The 18166-nt window shown below is 38.2% G+C and overlaps 1 protein-coding gene across 1 annotated transcript in view; it reads left to right on the forward strand.

The window, feature by feature from the left end:
* LOC111874673 (heat shock 70 kDa protein cognate 2) overlaps window positions 1–17239 on the forward strand; it is a 25003-nt gene extending 7764 nt beyond the window's left edge. The window contains exons 2-6 of the mRNA XM_023870369.2: window positions 8910–9491; window positions 10256–10555; window positions 11786–12055; window positions 14906–15187; window positions 16591–17239. Of these exons, the coding sequence (XP_023726137.1) occupies window positions 8910–9491; window positions 10256–10555; window positions 11786–12055; window positions 14906–15187; window positions 16591–16875 (1719 nt within the window). The 3' untranslated portion in view covers window positions 16876–17239. The remainder of the gene's footprint in view (window positions 1–8909; window positions 9492–10255; window positions 10556–11785; window positions 12056–14905; window positions 15188–16590) is intronic.
* The last annotated feature ends 927 nt before the right edge of the window (window positions 17240–18166 follow it).

Here is an 18166-nt window from a genome sequence, read left to right on the forward strand (position 1 = left end):
TGATTCCAACTTTTTGTTAATTTACATGAGAAATGTGACAGAAACTGTTCTGATTGCAAATATGTCGAGATCTTTACCCACCGCGTTGGCAGCACAGGCGCACAAAGCAGAAGGACAGTGTTTATTAGAGGGACAAACACCAAACACCAAACTTCTGGGAGGAACAAGAAGGCTAACATTTTCCAAAAGAGAAGCGAAGGATTTAAGACCACGAATGACCTGAACAAGAAAAAGTGCATCAAGGTGATGTCTCCGTTTATGTAAAGATTGTCGACTTAATTTCTCTAAAGCATCAGTATAATTATATGAAATATGAGGGAAACCGATAAAAACAGACGGACGCAAACTTCTGCTGGATGCGCTCAAGTTTATTGGCATCATTCGAGGTGATGGATTTCCAAACTACTGAGGCATGTTCCAACTTGGACCTGACTAAAGTATAGTACATACAGACTCTCCAGGGAAGAAAACCTGTAGGTAATGGAGCGAATAAGGCCTAAAAGCTTTATGCATTCAGAAAATATGTAATTAACACGTTTATTATCCGAAGTCAAACACGGGATTTCTTTGGATTTACGTTAAATTTTAACAGTACGTGCATACGTTCGTCAATGCTTCGTTAATTAGTAGATACTGACGCAATAATTTGACGTAGCATACAGGCCTACATATCGCTCAATCCGTAACATTTGCAGGCGAAACTTGTGCACTGTGTCCTGAACACTCACTTCCTCCGTTGTTGGAAGGATTTCTATTTGCTACTCCATACTCGAAGTCTGGTCTGGCGTGGGAGTCACCCTGCCGTGTATAAATAGACTTGGTAATGCCGGTTACGGCAAGACCGTCGCGGTACACGAAATATGATGCTCCAATTTCGTCTTTTTCGTTTTTTCTTTAAGAAACGCACGCCCTGGCGCAGCAATTTGCAAGAATTTAGGCATTTCAAAAATGCACAGATTAAATGTATGGCCCAACAAATTCACATGAACGGACACTCTGAGTTTCTGTGGATGTAAGTTCTTTTCTTTGGGATATCTGATGCATCCTCCTTTACCAGTTAATTAAAGTAAGCGTAACTCTTACCGGTGAACTACATAGAAATGGAGAAGCAGTGTGGCCATGGAACATGCAACGTAAAGCACACAAAGATTTCAAAAGAAAGTATACTTCAGTTGTGGAAGAAGGTGAGGGGACAGTGTACTGACCGAAATATGCGGACTCACATTTTTTTGACAAAAGAAAATAATTTTGCTGAGACAATTCAGCAATATTGTTTGAAAACCCGAAACTGTTGGAAAATATTTTACCTGGTGATGATACTCCCTTCTTTCAGTGCATTCGACTGAGAAGAAGAAAACGTTTGAATTTAGAGCGAAGAAGTCCAAGTCTCTGGGACGTAACAAACACGTTAATGTTAAAATCAATGGTAGAATAATATGCAGATCTGCTCCTCTGATATGAGAGGAAATACGCATTGAGAATATATTCCTCCAAAATAAATAAGTATTATTGTAGGTCGACACCAAAGTTTCAAAAGAATATACTGCCTCTATCTTCAGGGTCAACCCTACAAATCAGCATGAATCCACTGCTGCAGTCTTAGAGGTTCAAATTTCAACAATTTGTTATTGGCTTGTTAATCCTTGCGTACCAAAATAACAATTCTTATATGAGTATGAAAGTCATAAATCTTCATTCTGAGATTTCTGTACCACTTATGCAAAGTAAGTCTGCTTTTTTTCAATATGGCACGCTACTCATATGAATGAACAAGAATTCCATTGAAGTTGTAATCGCCTGACTTCCTTCGATATGTCACGAACGGCATAGAAAACGAAAAAAATGTAGGAGGAATACACGGACAAGAAGATTGCAAGATGATCTCACAGACCTGTTTTTCTTCTTTCAAAACAAGGAAATCAAACTAAAAACTTTTTCGAGAAAGGTAAATAGATACAGGTGTGATTAACTGACATGTTATAATACTTCTTTTGGCTTATCTTGGACTTCATCCATCGTCTGGTATGTAAAAGACAAAAGAACAACACGATAAAGTGACAACACTATTCTTNCGGAGACAGATGCAGTCTCCGAAACGTCGTGGTCTTTTGTCTTTTACATACCAGACGATGGATGAAGTCCAAAATAAGCCAAAAGAAGTACAGTATACACCATCGTCAGAATCCTTTCAAGTCTATCTGACATATAAATCATACACCTGATAAACCCTCGCTAAATATAGCAAGAAACCCACTGATATGACTACAATTTGGAAATTTTTTTCCCATTCTACTCGTATATTTCTATGAATTAAGGAACTTAAAGAGTCAGTGACCTCATTTACGAACTTTCTGACTTAACATATGGAGTGTTATGTAAAATCAGATCGTTATCAATAAGAAGCTTCGTGACAGGAAACTTTTCATTTATTCTGATAACATGTAGATGATCAGTAAAAGTCTAAATAACACATCTGGCTTTCCAGTAATAAGAACACAGTTGTCTATAATAAAACTTGTCACATAGAAGCCTGCAGTTAGCTGGACGTTTCGCTGTCTCGGAGGCTGTTTATTTTAAGCAGGAATAACCCGAAATCAGTTTCTGCCTTCTCGCCAAAACCTCACTGGTGCAGACAACTTAAGTGTTCGTGTTTAGAGCATCGAGAATTTTACATTTGCGCCCAACTTCTTCCTCTAGCCCGAGTGGATACGAAATTGATTTCAAATTGCGGTTGATGCTTATTGTTAGTTTGCAGGACTCTGTACCTCTACATTTTCTTCCAGATATTTCGCTGACTGATGCTGGAAGCAGCGTCATCAGCAGCGACTTGAAGCACAGAGCAAATGATGCTCGAGATGGTTCAAGTTCTTATAGCAACAGGCGTGACCAGAGTGGTTTGAACGGCTGTTGTACTGCGATGTGGAAAGCAAATGGAAAAACTACCACATTATCACTTTTCCTGGATAGTCTCTTTCCAAAAACAGAAATACCATGTATGCGACCAGAAGACGAAAAAGNCGAACCGACACTCTCGGCAATTTTAACTATTTGTAATTATTTTAATTAACTGGAACGTGGTTATCTTTGACAAAGTGAAGTTTTGTGTGTTGGTGATTTCTTTTTCTACTATAAATGCCTCTGATGATGGCTCCGNTTCGCTGCAAAAACACACTTATTAAAGCAGTAAAATATATCAGTCGATGTGTAAACCAATGTGCCAGAGAAAAATTAACACGTCCATTTTTGATGTCACAAAACGATTTGCCCTTATTGAATACATTGCTACTTCTATTTAGTTTCATTCTGAAAATTAGCTGAAAAGGCCAGTAGTTATGTTCAGGTACTAGTTACCGACCTTACATTAGTTCGTTTGAAGATCAGCTAAAATATTTACACAATTCTTGAAAGCTTATTAAAATCTAATTGTATGCCCTCAGAGACACTTTTAATCTCACGCCTCGCGTACATCTTCATCTAGGGGTTTATGTTCTCCTAAATTCACTTTAAGATGTTTATGAAACGAATCGATATGGGTTTATATCCATTTGTATGATTGTATTCTTTAATCACACTCAAAAGAAGTGTGGAAATCTAGTTTAAACATGAAGTTGGACAATTTGTCGAGAGCTAATAGAAATGTCGCTTTATTGACAGTTTCCGCTTTAATTCAAGTCTGAATTATGGAAATCTGCTGTCTAAAAACCGCCACTCTAAACAACAAGAAAATACGATTAATTTAAAGCACAATATTTTCCTGTGTATCATTGAAGCCTTCATGTATCCCGTGGCGTGAGCTGATTTTGGTTCGTCTGTGGGATAAATTAAACAGATACAAGAGAATTTCTTGGCCATTAGATTCTAAAGGGTTCTGACGAGATTAAGGAGTTTTTTGGCCATTGTCAATCTTCCGGTATGCTAAAGAACACTACAGACCTCAAAGTTTCGGAAACTGGATCTGTTTATATCTTCAGGCGAAGGGATGGGAGACACTGTTGGGTACATAAGAAAGAGCTAAGCCCAGTCACTTGATGTTATCTTTCTGACGGTCCCAAAAGAGTAAGTGCCTCCCACATCCTCACATGAGAATGGAAGCTGATCCACTTTCCGAAACTTTTGAAGTTTTTACTGTTCTTTAGAATACCGGACGACGAACGAAGTCCAAAAGCCCAATAATCATGAAATTCTAGATTTATTTGAAGAAATTAATTAAAACATTATCCACGAGTCTTCTACTAATACGTCTCGAGCAAGCATAGCAATTATCCGATGGCATTAGAGCCCGAACTGGTTAGTGGGGCGGTTGGATGCACAGTCGAACTCGACGGAACCGCTGATGTGATCCGATGATATCAGTAATGAAGAAAGCAAGAGAAGGACGTCTTGATGTTTAGCGGTGTGCCGTATCATAACTTTACCGCTAAGACTTAGAAGACCACTAAACGTTCACAGGAGTTAGATGGCTCGATCCAAGTGCCTGTAACTGAAGGGACTTACATGGTATAAGCATACTCATAAAATGTCTTCTAACTACTAAGTATTCTATTCTTTCGTGTATACGTATGTTCTTCGCTCCTTTACCTCTAAGAAAGATTTTTTTTTAATTCGTTTAGTTGGGGGTGGAGTCCAACTGGGTCCACCCGGCACGGCGGCCACTGATTGGCCTATTGTAGCCTGCCCCGGGTGATTATGATGATGGAGAATTTGGTGGAATGAAGATTGGCAGGGGAAACCGAAGTACTCGGAGAAACCCCGCCCCAACGCCACCTTGTCCACCACAAATCCCACTTGAATAGAACCGGGATCAAACCCGGGCCGCCGCGGTGGGAATCCAGCGACTAACCGCTTGAGCTATGGCGCGGCCTCTAAGAAAGAGAGTGGAAGTTGAAATTAAAATAAGTCACGTGATGGCAACGACGCTGTCCTTTTACCCGTCTCAAACGGAGAATTGCGTCAGTCGTGTGACAAGTGAAATCTGAATGCTGACTGTAGGGAACATTGCCAATTCGTGTGTCTTACTGAAGTCTGCACTGAGCAGTAAAATAAACTGGACAACTGGACTAAATGTAATTTCGAAGGTGCGGAAACTGTGAATTATATTTCAAGCTGACCCCAAAAGCATTAATGCCAAGCAGAACGGATGCCTATTTTCGCAATGAGTGCCCACATTTTTAGACTGCTTTTCTATCTCTAGGGAATGGAAATAAGTCTATCAGATCACCGTGTTTTGTATGTCTGTGTGTTTCTCCATTTAGTCCTTGAACCAAACTCATCGATTTTCAAAAACTTGGTACGAACTTTGCGTCACTGAACGCCACCACTATGTCATTTCCTACAGTTACTAATATCTACAACACGGAAGCGCGAAATTAAGGCGAGAGTGACACTAGCACTAGTTAATTAAGATACTGAATGGGTGCGAAGTAATGAGTACGTGACAAAATACAAATATCGCTGGGGTAATTTCTTGAAGCATCAAAAAGAAAAAAATCAAGATAATATAATTTTTCTTTAGTTTCAATTTATAGGAAATTTGTTAGGAAAATAAACTGTAAATATACCAACAGATTATTTACGAAATATTGTTTTTAGCCAACAATTAGAAACATGGCAATGATGCGATACTTACAGTTTATGTTCGACAAATTTAACATAGACAAATCCTGCACTCCATCAATAAGTTATTCACAAAAATGAAATAAATATCAATAATAACAGCAATTAATCCTAAGGACTAAGGAAATATGGAGCTAATAAGAAAGTCAGTTTCATGAATTATGACGCAAAATCGTCGTTTTTTTTTTTTCATAATTTTATCATATTTGAACAATTTTCATGAACATATTTCTATATACGAAAATTTCCTTGCGGGAAGAATAATTACAATTTATAAAAGACTTTAGCAGATTGGGCGCTACATTTCTGTGGTCTTTGCGCTTTCTTCCTCCCCGCAAAAACTCTGTGCAATCTTACGTCTCCCAATGAAGTTGCAATCGAATGACCCACACAATACTTTCAGCCATGCAGTACAGTTCCTTGGACGAGAAATCAAATCACAGCAAGATCTTCAGCATTGCCGTATACAGTAACACAAGAAATGAGGACATACGTTCATGCTCCTAGCGGGGTGGAAATCCGCTTAAGATCTTAAGCTCTTTAAAATGTGCAGCCATCGAGTTCGACATCCTTATTAAATAAGTATTAAGCAATAATATATTTTATGAACGTGTTGATTCAAATTCTCTATGTGCTGCACATTCAGTTTTGAGAGATCGATAGTTGAAAGACATTATTTACTATAAAGTCTTTGTTTGACATAGGCATGTACACCAATTCCTCGACATCAGCATTAAGTTACGAGTTTCTCTTGATCCCCGGAATAAAATTAGGCCAACGGAGGGCAACTGTTGATTACTTTGACAAGAGTTATGGCGGTATAAAATCGAATTTCGGGGTCGAATAATCAGCACTCCTTCTCAGTATTTGCGAGGCCCCAGATTCAAATCTTGACCTTCAGACCTGCTGTCCTGACTGTAGTTTGTTGCGGTTTTCCGCAGTCACTCCAGACGAATGTTGGGATAGTACCTCAAGTCAGAACGGCTTTCTTTCACATTCTTTTCAATTCAATATTCACCAGTTATCCTCTCATTCGACACTATACATTCTGAGCTATTTAAACCGTCGTTAAATAGTCCATAACAGTGTAACATTTAGCGTGGTGTAAAGGAAGTGCCACCATCCACTTTCAGTTACTGAATTATGGCAATATGTCTTCCATCTGATGTGAAGGAAATGCAACTATTACAAATCCCGTTTACGAAATCAAGGCGGTTTAACATTCCTGCACGAAATGAATAGAACGTCAGTACGTACTTCTTATAAGCTTTTCACAACTATATAAATCTTTCTGTTCGATGTAGAAGAAGTAGTTTCAAATGATCACTTTATTTTCAACTGGCTGCATTACCCTCTGAATCCCTTGTCTCTCCAACCCCTTTTCTAAAGTTACAGCTCATTAACGCCCTAACGTCAGCTACAGTCATAATTAACTGTGTAGTTTCAGTTCTATATTTAGAGTCTTTCTTTGTGCATGATAATTGCTGTTGGCGTTGTGATAAATGAAGGACTAAAAGAGATGAGATTAGGAGTTTGTGACTATAGTATTATAATACAATTATTATGTTTTTTTTGAAAAGGGAGACAAAGTCTAGTCGCCGAAACGTTGTGTTTTAAATAAAAATCGGGACGATAAATCGTTTCCAAAAACGCAGTAATTGTGCTGAAAAGTTGGGCTGAAGAACTTACAAAACTGATAACAATCTACGCAGATTTACTTCACTGTGGAAGTCCGAGTTCAAGTCTACTCCAAATTGAACTCGTAGATGTTAAAATGGAAAACGAACTGCAGATGGTAGTCCTTCTTACGATCTATCCTAAATAGCGTGTAACTGCGTTACATATAAAATTCCCATTGTCTCCTTTTCAAGATATTGTTAACCACTCCACAGCGTCTGGATCGGCTCTGAGGCGCACTCAGACTCCGGGCGATTTCCTCGGAGGTAAAGCTGAACACTCTTCCATATGTCGAGATCAAGAAAGTTGGAGCTATACCTCCACTCACTCATACGTTTTCATGGCGTGATGCTTACTTTACTTTTACTTTTACTTGGTTCTCACTCCTCAAAACTGAAAGAAATATCTTGCTGTTTTGCTAAAAGGGTAATGGAAATTATGGCAGATAACTGTTATGCAAATATGATTTTTGTCATTATCAAAATGTTGAGATATTAATATAGCCATATTCATAATGATCTGGTAAAGTTGTTCCCGTGATTAATTAATCACCATGCCATAAATATATATGGGGAATGGAGATGTATCTCCATATATTTTGGCATCAGTGCTAGATGGAGGTTAATGAGCAGCCACATGTCCCGACGTCGTTGTCGCAGGGAGAAGATTCGTTGGTTCCATTTAGATAAAAGGCTAGATGGGTTCCTGGGCCGGTTTGGACCCTGTGGCTGAGAGAAGAATGCCTGCCCATGCCATGAACCCCTGTCATCCGGTTCGTGTCCCACTATTTATACTGACTGAAGTATCCAGCTCCTTCATCACAATCACCACAATGCAAATAAAGACACCCTCAAAATTTTACGCTTTAAGCCACCAAAAAAATGCACACACTAATTTTTAGAAATTAAACTTTACCTTTTCCATAGCTTCTGATTACTTTAAAGTATTCATACTGGAAATGGATTTTTAGTTACAGTGTCCTTTGGGACAGTTATGAAGACCACTTACTGAAATTTACTAATCATATCTACACAAATTCATATTTACAGAACCTCGAGATAAAGTGAAATAACAAATCAAATTGTAGATGAAATCAGTTAGGCGTTCCTTTTGCGCATTATAAGACGGATCAAATGGTATTTACTCTCAAAATGAAATTTTCTTGTTTTATTGAAAGATACAGATATCATGTTTTGATTTTCTTGCCTTTTCTATTGAATTGTCTTCAGTGACACGAATATCTCACATAAAGACAAATACGGAGGTATATAAAGCACGAAAATTTCTGCAAAATTATTTAGTGTGTGGTGTATAACTATAGGTCTAATATTTATACAGGAAGTACGGAGAATATTTAATGTACATGTAATAGTAAATTAGCGAGCGAACTTACAATTATGTTACTCTTGTCAGAAATGCAACTACTTGGAAACATTCCTTATAAGATTTCCTGTGGGATGTCAGAATTAGATCTATCAGAAATTGTTACGCATAGAAAATGCACGATTGAGAACTTAAATTTAAGTCTTCAAATACGAAGAGGAAAATGGATTTTGGTACATGGGCACATCAGCTCTTACGTTTGCGACTAAATGTGTACAATTATGAACATTTTTCAGGTGGCCATGAATCCAAAAAATACAGTGTTTGATGCTAAACGTCTCATCGGTCGTCGTTTTGATGATCCCAAAATTCAAGACGACATGAAGCACTGGCCGTTCACAGTCATCAATGAAGCTAGTAAACCTAAGATACAGGTGGAGTACAAGGGAGAAATAAAGAAATTCGCACCAGAAGAGGTTAGTTCCATGGTCCTGAGCAAAATGCGCGAGGTCGCCGAGACGTACCTGGGAGGGAAGGTAAGCGACGCTGTTATCACTGTTCCTGCTTACTTCAACGACTCCCAGCGTCAGGCAACCAAAGACGCCGGTGCCATCGCGGGCCTCAACGTTCTCCGTATAATCAACGAGCCTACGGCAGCCGCTCTGGCTTACGGACTCGACAAGAATTTGAAGGGCGAGAAGAACGTCCTGATCTTCGATCTCGGCGGAGGCACTTTCGACGTGTCTGTGCTGTCCATTGACGAAGGATCGCTGTTTGAAGTCAAGTCAACTGCAGGCGATACCCATCTTGGTGGTGAGGACTTCGATAATCGGCTAGTGAGTCATTTTGCAGATGAATTTCAACGGAAGTATAAAAAGGTAAGATATTTATCCCACCTCAACAAGAATTTAGGTTTTCAAAGCCATTTATTCCGAAAATTAAACAGTTGGCAACTAAAATAGATGGAAAGTAGTTCAAATTAAATTATTGCACCAAATTAAAGTCTCCTGATTGGTGGACCTATTGTAAGGACATAAGAAATAACAAGGCGATTTTGAATAATTAATTGCGGATGATTTCGAAGAATTCGTCCGTGGGCTGAACTTAGGCCTAGCCTCCCAGAATTTCCCTAGAGAGACGTAGGAAAACCATACAGATCTGGACAGGCTCCCTGACCAGATTCTAACACAGTACCCATAAATAAAAGGTATGAGTGGTAATCACTTCACCTATACAATCGGCAAGAATAAGGTAGGGTAATATTTTGTAATTGAATATCGTAGAAATGCAATACTTTATCACGAATTAAGCCAACTAATTCTAAAGTCTCGGGCCTCCCGGTAACGTAGTTGGTTGAGGCATTATGTTACGAGCCAGAAGGTTGTAGGTTCGATTCCCGATGAGACGATTGGATTTTTCAATTGTCCTAACCCTTCCAGCCGCACTATGGCCCTGGGGTCGACTCAGCCTCTAACAGAAATGAGTACCAGTAATCTTCCTGGGGGTAAAGGACGACCGACGCGCGTAAGGCTGGCAAATTTACATCCCTATTGGCCTCCACGGCCTGTTGCAGGGTTAGCTTTACTTTTTAAATTCTACAGTCCAAGATCAGTTTTGGTGTTTATTTCTGGTCATTTTGAAGGACCTGAGGGGAAATACCCGAGCCATAAGACGCCTGCGGACAGCATGCGAGAGGGCCAAGCGCACCTTGTCTTCAAGTACCGAGGCAAGCCTCGAGATCGATGCTCTTCATGAAGGCATTGATTTCTACGCCAAAATCACACGAGCCCGCTTTGAGGAGTTGTGCATGGACCTCTTCAGATCCACGCTGACACCCGTGGAACGCGCACTGGCTGACGCAAAGCTTGACAAGGGACGTATCCATGACGTCGTGCTTGTGGGCGGTTCTATTCGCATCCCTAAAATTCAGAAGATGTTACAGGCAAGCTCAATTTTAGTGCTGTGTACTAGCTGAATAAGTATGGTAGCCTGTATCTCGAGGAAGCATGATACTGACTTTAATGTCAATGTGGAAGAATTGCCCTGATTGAATAACCTACATTTGGGAGCATGGACAGGAAAGTATAGAAGCTACATACTAAACGTAAAACTTTATTTATCGCAATTATTTTTCACCGTTTACTTAAGCCTGCAGCTTCCAAATGAGGCTGGCAATGATAAAGATGATGTACTCTGTGGAAATTTTCACTATGGTGGTTATTTTATGGGATAGCCTACTCCATTCTTCTGTATCCTCCCATATGTGTTCTTCTTGTACCTGTGCCCACTTTTTCTTAATTTTCATTTAAATATCTTCTCTCATCTTTGCCTCCATTTGCACCTTGGTTGACACAATGGTCCTTTATTTGGCATTGTCACATGCTGAAACTGTTCTGCTGTTCCAGCATTCTGGTGAACACTGCAGTGAACCTTCTTCAGGATGAATGTAATGTTACACTTGCCCTGCAGATGGTAACTGTAATATATTCAGAGGCGTTAGGATATCTTCAACATATTGTTTGGATAAAACTTGAAAGTCTGTGACACATTAGACACAGGGTCTGAAATCCTAAAGAGAAGATTATCATATTCCCATAATACAAATATAGACACAAATACAATGTTGGTACAGTTATTTTGTAGACATCTTATTTTATTAGGATATTATATTTTACATAGCAAAGCAACCAAAAGACTTATTGTCTTAATAAATATTTACAATATTTAAGAATTTTCAGTTATTGTAAAGGGAGTGATATAAGAGCTAATCCTTTAATGCAGCCTTAAATATTTTTGTATATGATTTAAAGTTTTAATGGTGGGAGGAAGATTATAGAATAAATTAATTTTTATAGAGTACAGTAAATTTATATATCTAGTGAGGTCAGCATTTGGCATATTGAGGTCATGATTATGTTTTATATTAACTTATGTGTGTTTGAATTTTTCTAAAACTTATTCATGTTGTCCACAACAAATGGCAGTGATGAGACTAAGAATTTGGTGAAGAGGAGAAGTTTATTAAATTTCTTACATGGTTCTCTACAACAGACTCTCTTTCTAATGGCTGCCTCTTTCTACCCTTTACCAAATAGTTTGTGAATTTAATACACAACAAACTTATTCCACCTTAAATTATTAATGTACTTTTACACATAATATTTACCTGTAGGACTTCTTCAGTGGTAAGGCATTAAACCTGTCCATCAACCCAGATGAGGCAGTGGCTTATGGGGCTGCTGTGCAGGCAGCCATCTTGAGTGGGGACACAAGTTCACAGATCCAGGATGTGCTACTGGTGGATGTGGCTCCTCTGTCTCTTGGCATTGAGACAGCTGGTGGAGTCATGACGAAGATTGTGGAGCGCAACTCACGCATACCATGCAAGCAGACACAGACCTTCACAACATATTCTGACAACCAATCAGCAGTCACCATTCAGGTCCACAGAGCACAGACTTCTTGAGCCATATGGAAAAGCTAACATAAGTAAAACTGATATGTCTCCTGCAATATATTGTGACAATTACTAATTTAAAAGCCAGTTACTCTCCCACTGTTCGTAACCACTTATGCTCTCTATTCACTCAGTACTTCACAATAACACCACTGCTCACTCACCTTTTCTTCCAACTTCACTGTAATGCAGTGAAGTGAACTGGTAATGGACTGACTTACTAATTCACTCTCTCACTGATCACTCATTTGCTCTGCACTGCACTGAAATGGGGGCCTTGTAAAAACTTGAGAACTATTTTCATAGGCATGTTATTTATAAGGACATTCTTAACACGTTCACAGGCAAACTTGACTTTCATCATCTGCTAAGCAGTTTCCCATACATTCTAGAAGGGGTGCCTTGATATTTCAATTGAACAAACGACATGGGCAAGCCAAATGATGTGATCCTACTATACTTCGTTTTCACAGCATTACTGTAGGCCTATTTCATTTTCACAATTTTTATGCCTACAAAATGGAGACTTCATTTACATGCACAAGGGGTCTCTTATTCATTCATTCATCAGTAATCTGTCAAGACGACAGGTCCACAGTCTCTTCCAAAACAGTTCCTCCACTTGATGCGACCTAGAGCTTTCTCCTTCAAATGAAAATATCCTCTTCTGTTCAACAATCACTTAAATATTGTTAAAGAAGGAAGTAGGTCAATTAAATTTACATATATTTAACTGTAAATCAGTGAGACTTTACAATGATTGGAAATTTCTTTCACATTATGCTTAAAATCATTTAAATATAATTTGAAGCTCTTTGTGCATGATACATGGGTTTTGTGCTATTTGCATAAATTTTATCATTGCCAAATGTCCATGGTAGCTCTATTAATGTTAATAAATGCAAATCATTGCAGCATCTTAATTAGTTTTTCTCACTTTAAATACACATATTCCAAAACAACATGCATCAAGAAATTGGGTATGTAGGTAAATCCCATTATTCATTGATAAGAAACATTACATTACATTATGTAGCATTCCCTGTGCCAAAGTTAGTCAGAATGGCTGCAGGATGTGGAATATGTCATATAAATACAAAAGCATATGTACAATGTAACTTAAGTTTTAACAAAAGAAACAGAAGGAAACACAATTGTTAAACATAAGACTATTTAAAAATACATCAACATATATACATCAATAATGTGAACTTATGCTATTTACACAACCTTTAAATGGACGAGTCACTTTTTAGACATCAAAAGAGTAGAATGATTGTGTGTTTAAGTCTCATTTTAATTCTATTTTAAATCATGCCTTTTCATTCATAAGTATTTTGAGATCAGAAGGCAGACCATTGAAAATTTTGATGTCGGCATAATATGCTCTTTTCTGAAAGCATGAGAGTTTAGCAGTTGGATTATGAAGATAGTGCTTGTATCTTGTGTTAACACTGTATACATCTGCACTGGTCTGAAAATGTTCTTCATTATTTGTAATAAAGTGTATTAATGAAAATATCTATTCACATGGAAGAGTTAAGATCTCTAGTCTCTTGAATACATCTCTACAAGAATTACAGGATTTGACTGCTATCATGAGTCTAACAATTTTCTTTTGCAATGTAAATACCTTTTTGCTGTCAGATGAATTACGTCAGAAAATTATTTCATACTTCATTAAGGAGTGAAAATAATGAAAATAAATTGATTTGAGAGTGTCGGTGTTGCTGATATGCAACATAGATCTAACTGCATATCATGCTCCACTTAGCTTGGGAACCAACTGTTCGGTATGGCTGTGCCCTAGCTCAGTCGATTAGTCACTGGCTTCCCAATGTGGCGGCCCATGTTCAATCCTGAGTCTGGTCAAGTGGGATTTGTGGTGGACAAAGTGGCACTGGGAATTTTGTTTTAATAGTATCCAGAAATCGTCTAATTATTTACTAGAAATCACGACACTAGTGTCATCAGCAAATATTATGGGTACAGAAGAAGTGTTTAGTGTAGGAGGGAGATCGTTTATACATATTGGGAAGAGCAGAGGCCTTAAAATTGGCCCTTGGGGAACTTCATGCTTTATTGTTTGTACTTTGGGTTCAACTTTATCACTTTATTTCAGTCTTATGTTTTCTGTCTGTTAGGTAGGATCTGAACCAACTTGCTGTTGCTCCTTGAATGCCAAAAAAATATAATTTAGTTCATAAAATTTCATGATTTACACAGTCAAAGTATTTGATAAATCACAGAATTACCCACTAACATGCATTTTTTAATTAACAGAATTTAATACACTCTCTGTTAGCTTAAAGGTTGCATTTTCTGTGGATATTCCTTTCCTGAAGCCAGACTGTTCAGGGACTAGTGTGTCATTAGTCTACGAATAATGGCTTATCATAATGTATTATGCATAACTTTCTCAGATACTTCAGAGAATGTAGTTAATAGTGAAGTTGTGAAATGTTTTCACGTGAGTCAGCATGTTAGTGTACAATTTATGGTTGACAATGGCAGCAGTTTCTTTGATCTTGGAGTTAACAGCTTTATTAGTTCTTAAAATACAAATGTCACAAATTTTGTTATCTTTTAAAATACAGATTTCACATAATGACAGGGATGTGAGTTATTACTAGACAGGGTTGTGCTTGTTTCTTTGCAGAAGAGAAATTCATTTATTGTAATATCAATTGTTGCCAAATGGTTTACTCAATTTTCTTGATTTTTAAGCAGTATCCAGTCAACATATGATAAATTTAAAAATAAATAAAACGCTTTGCTAAATTATTTTAGTCAAAAGCCATAATCAGGAGAAAGTAATCTTTGTTTTGTTTGCAGGTATTTGAAGGCGAGCGTGCAATGACTCGAGATAATAATTTATTAGGAACTTTCAACTTAACTGGAATACCTCCAGCTCCTCGAGGAGTTCCTAAAATTGAGGTCACTTTCGATTTGGATGCTAATGGAATTCTTAATGTGTCTGCCAAAGAAGGTAGCACAGGAAAATCTGAAAGAATTACCATCCAGAATGACAAAGGGAGACTGTCTAAAGAAGAAATTGACAAGATGCTTGCTGAAGCAGAGAAGTATCGCGCAGAAGATGAAAAACAGAAAGAGAAGGTGAATAAAAATAGTTTTATTAACAATTTACATTGACACCATAACTAAGATTCTGATCATGTATATGTGTGTAAATGTAATATTTTGAACATGATTTCCTGAATTGCTTTTTGTAAGGTAAATATATCAAAATTATTACATGGTTATTGATAAAGCTTTAACTTCTGAATCTTTCTGTGAAGTTAAAAAAGAGGGTCTTGTATATCAAACATTCATTCAGCGGTTATCAATAGGAAATCGCATCGATACATGCTAAAGGAATCAGAAATCCACATAAGCAAAATAACTACAATGTCCCTGTTTTCAAATTTGTCAACAATTGTCTTCAGCAGAAGTCAATGAACATTTCATCTTTTGACACCATGACATAGCAAGTCATTGGGTTTTGAATGGAGAAGATGGCCACCATTTGTGGAGGTACATATGAATACAGCATCCGAATAAGCAATAACAGAGAGTCAACAGATTTTTTCTTCCAAAATGGAATTAGGTGTCGGGCTAATAACTGTTCAGCCTTAAATAAGTTTCCATATCACAAAACTTACAACTTGGGTGACAATTTCAGGTCATAGATATCTGGGAGTAATCCATTGTGGAGGTAATGAATGTTTTAGCACTGTTGGTTCCATCTGAGGAAGGTAGTGGGTAGAAAGAAATATTTTCCTTATATAAGGGATGAGTAAATAAAACTTTGGGAATAACTCTTTTATGAATTACTAACTCAGAACAGTATTTACAAAAAAGCATTTGTTAGTGATAATGTTGTGATGTTACTATAGGAAGATCGCTGTGCCACAGCTCAAGCTGTTAATTCCAAGTATTCCATTGCAATGGCCAAAGTTCGATCCCAGGGCAGTTCATGTTGGATTTGTGATGGACAAAGTGGTACTTGGGCAGGTTTGCTCTGAGTACTTGTTTTCCACTGCCAATTATTATTCTACCAAAATCTCCATATTCGTCTGTCAATAATACAATAAACCCATTAGTGGCAAGCATATCAAATAAACTTACCCTGAGCTTGACTCAGCCTCTAACAGAAATGAGTACCAGGAATTAATTAAATAATTTTCCTGGGGACTAAAACGTGGCCGGCGCATAAGGCTGACAGCCTTACCACCATCTTTGAGCAGATTGTCTAGATAATGTTGGACCCTCAACGTCTCACAACCCTACCGGCCTTCATGGCCTGTTACAGGGATAGCTTTACTTTTACTTTTTTTTTACTTTACATATCAAATGGACTTAATCTCACCCCACGCACCCACAAAATAAAAATGATAGTAAGTATAGGATGGTTTTTGGCTTGTTGGCTTATATTTGTGCATTCATTATTTTAGGTGTGGCTAATAAAAGAATTTCGGGAATCATTGCTGAGATGTTTTTTCCTCATTTTTCATACACAGGTAACAGCTAGAAACCAACTTGAAAGTTATACATTTGGGGTAAAACAAGCAGCTGAAGAAGCAGCAGCAGGAAAGCTGACAGAAGATGACAAGAAATTGGTACTGGAGAAATGCAAGGTAGTACTGAGTTGGCTGGACAGTAACACTCTTGCAGAGAAGGATGAGTATGAAGACAAGCTAAAGGAGCTTCAGCGTGAGGTGGGGCCCATAATGGTCAAGCTGCACCAGGGCTCTGGTGGTAGTGGTGCAGGCAGCAAAGGGCCCACTGTTGAGGAGGTTGACTGAACTGACCAGTCACTTCTGTTAAGAGAATGAAAGTATAAGTGAACAAACTTCTGTAATCTAAAGACCTTTAAAGTTGCACTCACACTGCTGGTAATTTGTCATATGATCTTGCTGCTTGCTTAACAGTGTGTTTTTCCTTCTTGTTGGCTTTAGTCAGCACTTTAAGCAGGCAGTAATGTTCATTACATAATGTTTTATTTAATAATGCTCAGTCACCTGCAGAATTCATTAGTACTGATGGATATGGAAAATATTTTTTATATCATTCTTTCAACTTACTTCCCACATGGCTAGTCGCTGGCTTCCCACTGCGGCAGCCCAGGTTCAATCCCGGTTCTCGTCAAGTGGGATTTGTGTTGGACAAAGTGGCGCTGGGGTGGGTTTTCACTGAGTACTTCGGTTTTCCTTGCCAATCTTCATTCCACCATTTGTCCATCATCATAATCACCCAGGGCAGGTACAATAGGCCAATCAGTGGCCACCGTGCTGAGTGGACCCAGCTGGACTCCGACTGAGAAGAATCTCGAAATTGTAATTGTTATGATTTATCTAGAAAGAAGCCATAGATTATTTTAAGGTGATATCCCATCATTGTCTGCAGAAACTTGGGAAATGTGAATAATTCAGAGTGTCAAAATTGGAAACATACAGTATGTGCCAAAATATCCAGTAATGAAATGAAAAGATGTCCTGTTGATACTACTGTCTATTCATCTGAAGGCCTCTTGCATGACAGAACCTTTTCAAATCCTGAAGAAATGGTCCGATCACCCTGTCCCTGTAGCATTCTTGGGTGACGGTAAGAGCATTGCTTTCCTCATCCTCAATGAAATAGGGGCCTAATATACAGTGTGCTGAGACGGCACACCATATTGTGACACATGCACTATGTAGCTGTTTCTGGATGATAACATCTGGCCGCTCAAAACCAAGGAAGCGAGTTGTCTGGCGACCACTTCCATATGAGCAGAAATAATACTCAACTATGAATACTTTTTTCTGTTGAGAGACCCATTTCCAACAACAACTGCGCAACACAACTTCCTTTTCACTACTCGGAACATGTGTGGCTGGAGCTATGCCCCGTCGACAAACACACACGCACATTCGAGATGCATGAGTTTCAGTACAGCGTTTTTGGTGCATACTGTATTTGAGTACCACCCACATGAAAGTCTTTGTATACTCTGCAATATACAGTATCTATCTGCTACTAGTTCTGGGAAAAAATGCGCAACCTGTTTTATGCATTGTGATTACACTTAATATTTAATGCTAGCCATAAAAACAT

The sequence above is a fragment of the Cryptotermes secundus genome, unplaced genomic scaffold, assembly GCF_002891405.2.
Source record: "Cryptotermes secundus unplaced genomic scaffold, Csec_1.0 scaffold56, whole genome shotgun sequence".
Lineage (NCBI taxonomy): Eukaryota > Metazoa > Arthropoda > Insecta > Blattodea > Kalotermitidae > Cryptotermes > Cryptotermes secundus.